This window comes from Mus pahari, chromosome 2, assembly GCF_900095145.1.
Source record: "Mus pahari chromosome 2, PAHARI_EIJ_v1.1, whole genome shotgun sequence".
NCBI lineage: Eukaryota > Metazoa > Chordata > Mammalia > Rodentia > Muridae > Mus > Mus pahari.
This window is the reverse complement of record NC_034591.1, coordinates 52,751,680-52,761,395: the sequence shown is the minus strand read 5'-3', so window position 1 is coordinate 52,761,395 and position 9,716 is coordinate 52,751,680. Positions and strand designations below refer to the sequence as shown.

General features: G+C 36.8%; 1 protein-coding gene across 2 annotated transcripts in view; it reads right to left on the bottom strand.

Annotated features, from left to right (window-relative positions):
* Exoc4 (exocyst complex component 4) overlaps positions 1-9,716 on the bottom strand; it is a 711,882-nt gene that overhangs the window by 617,094 nt on the left and 85,072 nt on the right. For both annotated transcript variants that reach the window (XM_021189789.2, XM_029535373.1), the window contains exon 6: positions 8,669-8,912. In XM_021189789.2, the coding sequence (XP_021045448.1) occupies positions 8,669-8,912 (244 nt within the window). The remainder of the gene's footprint in view (positions 1-8,668; positions 8,913-9,716) is intronic.

The window sequence follows — 9,716 nt, the reverse complement described above, 5'->3', positions numbered from 1 at the left end:
CACACACACACACACACACACACACACAAGCATAAACAAACACTAAATAAATAAATTAATAAAACATTTTGTGCATGCAGCAAAACCCGCCCAACAAAACAAACAAACAGTGGTATGTGTAGCCTCCCAGGTAACAACCCTGGTCTAGGGGTAACTGCAGAGCCCTATTTTGTGCTTCTTTGTAGCCAAACCTCCCTTTCAACACTTAGCCCAAAGTCCAGGTTCTTTGGGAAAACCAGGAGAAAATGATCAAATTTTGTAGCATTTGAAATCATAAGGAAAAGAATGACTAATGTAGGATTGGAGTACTACCAAGTCTAGAATTCAAGATGCCAATCTGGGATCTTTCCTCAGTTTGCAACAGGCAGCAAAGTTGTCCAGATGCAGGAGAACCTTAAATCTCCAGAACAGGAGTAAGAAGAGGCCCAGTACAGACAATGAGTGGTATAAAAACATGTGATCTATGTGACAGCCTCCTAATTTATGAAGCCCATAAGAAAGTTTTCCACACAAAACTATGTTCTCAAAAAGTATAACTTTATCAACCAAAACACAAGAACATAAGGAAGGACAGTTCTATAAGCTGAAAGATACATACATCCAATTACCTGGCAGGTTTTAAAAATGCCTTCCACATGTAGGTAAAACATTCGTTCTCCCAATGTTGCTCCTAACTTCCTACCTGAAGCATCCCTGTGGCTCCCATCTTCAAGTGCCACTGTGCAAGAAAGGCAGAGGGCTAAGAAACTGTCAGTCTTGCTCTGGAATACAAGAACCCATGGCACAAAGACAGTCCATCAAGCTGCAAATAATGTTCACTATTTATGGTGAGATAAGGCTATCGCAATCTAAATTTAACATCCTGGGAACCTTGGATTAGGCATTTGGCTGGAAAACCCAGGTTGACAGCCAAGAAGCTGCCTTATGTGGTCATACAGGAGACATGAATGCAGAAAATTGGTTCTGTTCTACTACTGCATCTTCCCACTGACAAAGGCAATAACCACAGAGAATTTATCTCACGACTCAGAGGTAATATTTTATATGAGCATTAAAACAAATCAGTCATCAACTGTTTCATATCAAGATGGTCTTATCTTTGCTGGCCTGTATCTCACAGAAACATTTTCTTAATAAGCTCTGATGACCTAGTATTATCTTTCATTTTAAACAAGACATAGTCTCCAATTAATCTTCAAAGTTATCTAAAAGCTACTTTTAAAAGGCAGAGAGATGCTTTTTACAACTTATTACTTCATGTAAAAAACAATACTATTTGAAGAAAGCTAACTAACTCTCCATCTGTTCTATGAAAGAAGAGAGGACAGGCATTACTGGTACACAGTGAATCAGCAATGAATGGCCCTGGCTCTGGTCAGTTCTTTCCTGCATCCTTCCCTCTTTGTCAAATCAGGCTTCTGAAATCAGGAGAGATAACCTTGAATGAACTTTTAATTCTGACATGTGGCAAGCTAGTAACCAAATTAAAAAACAAACTCAAGCCTTCTTCCTTTTGAATTAAAATATCAATACCACTCTCTTAAAGGCATTGTTCCCATCCCCAAAACAGTAATTCATCACAGTAGAACATTAAAAATGATTACCCATAAACCTACTTCTGTGTGATAACGTACCATAAGGTTTCAGGGTTTTTAGTACTTAGTTGTGTGTGACTCTTATTACAAATGTGCAAAGCCACTTGAGGAATTTTTGAGATAACCGGATTTGAGTCTCAAGTCAGCTAATCAGGATCCACTTCTGAGCTAGTCCAGTAATCTCTTAGAGGCCTACCATGGACCACAAAGCAGGAGGCTTACAGCAAGGAAATGAGTAAGTCATGACAAACATTTCCTCATTCCGAGGAAAACCAAACTCAGGTCCAGAAAAAGAGGCAGAAACCAGTGTATATAAATAACCCAGTAGCAAACTTACATGGTGAAAGAAGCCACTTCTAATATCAAATCTACCATCAGCAAGCTTCTCAACTATCAGATTATTACAGATTTCACATTTCCTTGAACAAATCTTGGATTAGTAATAATGTACCTCCTATAATGAAGACAGTTATGAGAGTATCTGAGTGACAGAGCAGATGGCAGCATGCTTTGCAAACATTATTAGTGCACAGCACAGAGTCTGATGGCTCTGCACCCAAACTCCAGATTACTTACTCCCACTTGCTAGTAAAATACGATTTCCTTTGCCACTTCATCACAGTTATTTGTTAGAAGTATTGGGTCTGATCCTAAACCACATATACAAAGTTACAAGCTCACTAAACTATAACAAGTGGGTAGGCTAAGAGCTAGAGGAACCATAAGTAAAGGGGCTTGATCACACCTGTCACAGCTTCTACACATCACCAAGAGATATTTCTCACTTGATTACAGTGTCTGTCTGTCTGTCTGTCTGTGTGGTGACCTTGATGTAGCATGAGGGTGACACTGAAACAGTTACACTAATCCATGAAAGAGATTACAAACATTATTAACTTAACCGGTCCAATCTCTAATTTAACCCAGATACATGAGAGACAGAGCAGATTAGTTATTAACTCTGTCAAAAGTAAAACAAAGTTTTAAGAAATTTATTATTGAGCAGTATCTCCAGTCCCTTTTTTAGAGTCTGTAAGCAAAGGACAGTATACAACCAGAAAGACAGCCCTTCAACTCTAGATTTACAAAGTAACTGTTAACAAGCTGATATTACTAATTCATTTCATCTGTTACAGAGCTTTTAGTAATTCACTTAAGTCTTACTAAAAGTAGAGAGAAGTATGATCGTCCATGTTAATGAATTAGCCACCTTAGTTAACAAGAAGTCCTACACTTAACACAATTATTTCCTTTCATTTGTTTAAAAAAAATACAGTTATGAGTTATATATGCTAGTTAAAGAATGGTGGAGTTTCTTCACTATTTCCTGGTTCATTCTTCATTCCCTTCAATATTTAATAGCAGGGTATATTTAAAGCATGTTCTCACTGCTACGTGTAATCAAAAGTACAGATTCAATCAAATGGAATCATAATCACTGAAGTTAAATTTACTTGCTTCCCGCTTGCTTTGATTTGAATTAACTCTTCATCTAAATCACACCACGGCCCTTCCCGATTCCAAGCATGTCCAGGTGCTACATGCAGTGCCTGGGAATGGCTACAAGATGCCACAAGGACAGATGCCTGACCTTGCTTCAAAGCTGCTCTTAAATGACTTTTCTGTAAAAATAAAATGACCAATTTCTACCAAGTCTTGCATTTTAGACACTCAGGAGGAGAGTGAGTAATACCAAAAGAAGAGATGAAAGAAAATTCTATGATTTAAAAAGGAAACACATGCCTGGCAGGACTAAGGAAAATCATGAGAAATCCTTCATTTATTTCTCTGTCTACAAATACTGTAGTTGCACTATGAAGTTAACCTTGGTGGATAAGCATTTTGACTTCCTCATAGATAAAATCACTTTATTAAAATACCTTTTTATATCAGTAGATACTGCTACTGAATTCCGGACTCCAGACCTTAAAAATATTGTAAAGGTATATATTTTCAAACTTTATAAGAATAGTCCAATGCAGTTTTGAAAATTCTGTAGCCTTCGTAGGCTGAGAGATGGGAGAGGTGGTGGGAAATAGGACAAATATTAACCTTGGAAAGAACCATAACTATGAAGTGGATAATGATCAGGTGTTAGGATTATTCAGCAAGCACAGAGATAATCCTGTCAATCGATTACAGGACAGAAACACAGCAGGCAGACATGAAAGGAGTGAACTGCACACTATGACACAGCACACTCCATAGGATCTGATTCAGTCTATGTGGCCCTCCTTCGGAATCATGTAAACAGAGTAGTCCCCACCTATTGGTGGTTTTCCTTCTGCGACATCAGTTACACATTGTCAACTGCAATCCTAAAATACTAAATAGAATATCTGACAAATAATTTAAGAATTTTAAATCCATGTGTCATTTCTAAGTAGCAAGAGCCCTGGTCTAGAATATCTATTCTGTTTAAAAACTGTTAGTCACTTAGTAGGTATGTGTGTAATCTGTGTGGCTTCTGTATATACACAAGGGGAAAAACATCAAAAAACTGGAAATAACAAATACTGAGTAACCCTTGCCTAGCCCCCGGCTGCAGGAAGTATCCTTTTTCTGACTGTGTTTTCTTCACTTTCTTAATTTAGCTTATTTTGAAGCATTACATCCAGACATAATACAAGACATCACAACAAGTTACTGTTAAAAAAACAAAAACTGTAACCTCACTCATAACAAGAAAAACAAACCCAAACCACACTAGAAATATCAGTTTTTACCTCTCAGATTAGAAAATATAAAAGTATCTGATGATATAAAGTATAGGCAAGGAAATAGAGCAACTCTAAAACATCATCCATAACATGAAAATGTGCATCTCTAAGAAAAGTATACTTGGCAGCACCCATCAAAATTGAATAAGCCACCGGGGCCAGTGTAAACTGTGAAAATGACAAGGCAAGGGTCCAGTACTTTTCCTTCCCACATTGAAATGTTGATGTCATGCTAACTGCATAACTAGAAAAACAACTTGGTGCTATCAAATAAAAGAGCTTGACAACTACATTTAGAATCACTGCCTTACTTTACTTTCAGAAAACAGTGATATAAGCTATTTCCTAATAAGGATCTAAGCACATGCTTGCACCGTACCTTCTGCTTAGTTGCTAAACCTTATAGTTTTCAACAATATACTGATTTAAGGAAACTTTTCTTCCCCTTTAAACACCATGAGGGCAGTGGCATGTCTCTTGTTTGGCACTTTAGTGTATGGTTCACAACAGATACTCACTCTGTATGGGAGTCCTTTCATTCAGCACTTGCTGTAAGTCAAATGGGCACACTACTAAACTTATGGGAATAAAAAGGGCAACTTAGTTCTCTCTTCCTTCTAGATACAATCAAAAATAAACAAATAAAGGTCTATGAGGACTGCAAAATGGTTTCCTTAGAAAGAGAGTGTTCTCTCTGACAGCCATGGCTCTACCTCATCCAGTTCTTCCTGTTCTCTTCTAGGCCCACACTTTTCTAGTATAGCAGGGCTTTTGCCTTCAGATGCACCCACTAAAGTAGCTGTCTTCTATATGCCAATTGCCACCCCTACCCTGGTTCACAACCTTATTCATGACAAGATTTAATACCTATAAGAAAATTTTTTCCTTCAATGTTTCCTCTCACTTTTGGTATTTATGAACTATAGATTTTCTTCTGGCTTCTTTAACACAAAAATGATATATAAATCTCATTGGCTAGATTATTGGAAATAATAAGACAGCAAAAACTGAAGAAATTGGTTGTAAGCTACAGAGGCTGCAGGCTGCATTGGCCATCTGAAATTGAAGTCATGCCTTGCCTGTGCAGGGGTGTTAGGAGGAACAATGGGTAGCAAATGGTTGTGCTAGGTTATCAAGGTATATATCACCTTGAATTAATGCTTACCATGTTACTAATAGCAGCCTAACAACTACTGAGCATTTTCCTAAACTGTGTGAAAAAGCTTATAAACACTAAAAGAACCAAAAAGATAAAATATTTCTCCTATGAATAGAAAACAGATGTTTGGGAAATAGACATATAAAATAAAAAAACAGGTCCCCAAAATGAGGTTTGGTTTTGTTTTGTTTTAAGATGATGAAAAAAGAATTCTGTCTTTATATAAATTAAAGCAAGATGGAATTCAGCAGCCTTATTCAATCTCCATTTCCAGCAAAATACCACACAACATTAACTCTCTTTGCATAAGACAAATGGAAAGAAGCTGCAATGCATCACAGCCACAATGTATTTAACAAGATGGAGATGAACAATGAAACTTCTAGGGAAACTTACAATAGTGATGCCTGGCATTTGCATAAAAATGTCTTAGAATAAGTTATTTCTTTAGGGTTAGGCCAGAGAATGTGCACGTTAGGAATGGATGGAGATTTTGCTTAAGGAAAGCAGATTCTTCTATCACCTGCCATAGCAGCCTTGAGGTATAAAAGAACACCGATGAAGGTACTAATAATGTCACTGTGGTTTAACTCCCTCTTAAACAGAAATGTCTAATATCTCAGACACAGAGAAATCATGAATGCCTCAAGGAGTAATTTGATAATACCCTTTTTAAAGTTCCAAGCCTCTGGAAACAACAATGCTAATCATCTCTGAATGATTGTGGTTAACTCAGGGGAATCAATTCTTGAGGAATACCAGAGGTCAGCTCATAATTGTCAGTTCATTTGGAATCTGGGTCCAAGAATTTAGTGTTTGGTCCAGTAATATTGTTTACTCCAAATTACTGTTTTCTCTGTAATATTTTATTTCATAATAAACAGTTTTGGCCAAAAAAAAAAAATATATAGACTTTAGCTTTTATAAAATGGGATTATGTCAAAGAGAAAAAGAAAAAAACAAAAACAAAAACAAATGCCAAAACATGAACCATTTGTTTGCTTAATAGTCCATGTACCCTGCCTACCAAACGAACAAAGAAAAGAAAAAGGAAAGAAAAATCTCTGAAAACTAAATGGATAAGTAAACAAATACATAAAAGAGGAGAAATAAACAAAGAAGAAGGAGAAGAACGAAAAGAGGGGAAAAAACCCTCTACTGCTGACTCCTTCCTCGCAGAAAGCTATTTAGAATTTCCCAAGGCAAGGAACTGGCTTTCTGCTTCTACTGATGTAATCTGCATTCGTGAATTCTGGAAACAGCTGAGGCAATAGAAGAGGAAGAGGTCAAAATCCTATGAAAGACACAATGTTTTTAGGGCAATTATAATGAGAGCTGCAGGAAAGTTATTGATCTGTGCCCTTTGCTTTATTTCCAGTATATATTATAGTAATGTTATTTCCCTATGAAAGTTCAGTCTATTCATCTGGGCATTTGCAACAACGGAGCAAATAGCAAAGCAGAATTTTCAAGTATTCATTAGCAGAGAGTCAAAAGGTCTTTGCAGAAATCCAGGCACCAAGCAAAGAAAGCAGAAACGTAAAGTTCAATTCTGCCTCACGCCCTAGCTTCTCAGAACCACATGAGTGATGAAACACATGAAGACTGGAGAAGGCATCAATAACAAACATGTGTTTGTATGCAGATGCATGTGTGTTATGTTCTTACTAAAGCATTGTAACCATTAACCTCATCTAAAGCAGACATCCCTGTAAGGTACCAGGAGCTATAATACTCAGATCTCTACAAATCCCACACTCTTCAACCATCTGCTTTGACGCAATCCGTGATGGTCGGCTGGTAGATGATGGTTTGAGATTTTTCCTTGTTTGCTTTTCCTTTACCAATTATAGTACTTTTAAATTAAGTTCATGAGAGAATTACTTTTGAAGAGTTCTTAAATCAGTATTAGTGTTATCTAGATATAAAAAAAGAATTCAGAAAATATGAATAGAATATATCAGATTTTCCAAAACATTAAAATAAATCTGAGAAAAATCTAGGCAGCATTAGTACTCTTTTTCCTTAATTCTGTTTAATGTCTGTTTTTAAAATGTATGCATGTTAAGTAAAAACAGCAGAATCTCCATAGTAGCACATTAAGGAAAGTATCACCCTTTATGGATTACCATCTCCCACGCACATCCATTCCAACAAAGGAGAAAATTACTTTTTTTCTCATGTGACTTGTTCTTCTTTGAGACAGCGTCTCCCTATGCAACCTGGCCATGAACTCCAGATGTCCTTGCCTCAGACTTCGGAGCACTGAGACTACAATTCCCACCAGCACACCTGCCTGCCTTCTACTCTCCAGTGAAACTGAACCTTTCATTGATGGTTTCCTCCCATGCCATTCCAGTCTTATGTGCCTGGTGTGTGTCGGGGAACAAAGGCAAAACTGAAGGAGGCAAGAGTGAAAGAAATCACTTTATAACCAATCTGATTTTTTTAAATAAGTCCTAATTTCAAATACTATCATACAATACTGGACTACTGTTCCCTAAAATCTGATCTAACAAACATATTCTCCCAGTGTATAATAGCCACACCTTAGGATCATAACAGAATTACCATGTTTTCCAATGAACTAAAAATTTTGAAATTCAAATCCTACTTACTGTTTTAAGGAAATGCAGAAATTTCTGATATTTTTGTAATCACAAATACTATCACATGATGATGAGGAAAATGCATGACAGTGGAAAGAGCACAGACTTTACAATTAAAATAGTCTCTTACTCAAATCCAAGACTCGTCAGCCAGCAAGCATGTGCTTGGGCTAATCACTATCCCTGAGCCTCAGCTCCTCTAACTTTAAGATGTTGACACTCAGAACGAGCTCACAAGTAATAGGAAAAGCAAAATGAAATAATATCCATAAATTATCTCAAAAATAGCTTGGTAACTGACAATTGCTTCATTCTTTCTTGCCATTGATTTATTAACATATGTAATAATAAACACTCTCCATTACAAACAGGTTTATATCTCTCATTCCTTGTCAGTGAATATGGACAATAAACCTAAAAATTCTCAATAAATCAAAAGCAAGACAATGCCTGACCTGAGTATGTATAGAATATAGTAACCTCAGTTCAAGAAGATGATCCCAAGTGAAAATAAGTTATTTAGTCTCTACCCTAGAAAGTATACAATAAAAAAAAACACCAACCCCAGACTATACCCATTCCTACCTTGGCTGGTTGTCCACAGTGAGGCTCTCTCCCCTCTGATAGGCACTGTCTGCTACCTGGGTGGTTGACCTCTTTACAATCTGCTTTAGCTCCTGTTCCAAACGCTCTTTAATGGCTTTAACCGTCTCAGGGATCTTCTTCAGTCTGGCCAGTCCCTGAATAAGAATTCCCATGAAAAGAGCACTGTTCTCCTCTGGATCACACTCCAAGTCCTCCTTGATGTCTTGCAGGGTCATCTCTCTCACTGCAAAAGAAAACAACACCTAAATATCAGAGTCAGTTTCCATATTAATTCAACAGCACAGCAGACAATCACTGCTTTGATTATTCTGTTAAGGAGTCGGCAAATTTTTATGTTAAATTAAGTTACAAAGTAATATGAAACAGCCCACAATTCAAACCAATTGGTAATGTTTTGGTAGGAAATGAAATCTACAAGCAATTCTATAGGAAGATCTAAATCTCCAGGCTTACACAGACTACTCAGACCCAGTCTCTTGATAAATTAAGTCCATGGTACAAACTGTCTCTAAAGCACAATACACAGCATTTCAGGAGAACTTTAAAGACTCAAACCCAAGCCTCAGCTTCCTACTCATTAGTTAGAAGTGATAAATGGTGAGAATAAAACATGTTATAAATATATGTAGGGGCAAAAGAACATGACTACAACAAACAGAAAGAAATGAAAAGAAGTATATGTAAAACAACATAAATATATGAGAAGAGTTTGAGGGGAAAAGGGGTAGTGATGAGGTATTAAATAACCATAAAAGTCATCATACTTGTCTTTAAACATGTGTGACTTACAACATGTAATCTCAGCTACTGAGGGACTGAGAATTTAAAAGTAAGCCTGGATTAGATAGCAAATTCCAGACAGCCTAGCATACATAATGAGACCTTGCTTATAAAAGTGAGTAAGACGAAAATAAGAGTATAGGGGGAGGGGAGAGTAGTTATTATCTTTCACAGACATCTGTAATAATCAATGAAAACCTTCTTGTAAATTATATATGCTAAATATCCCTATAGACCTTTATTTTAT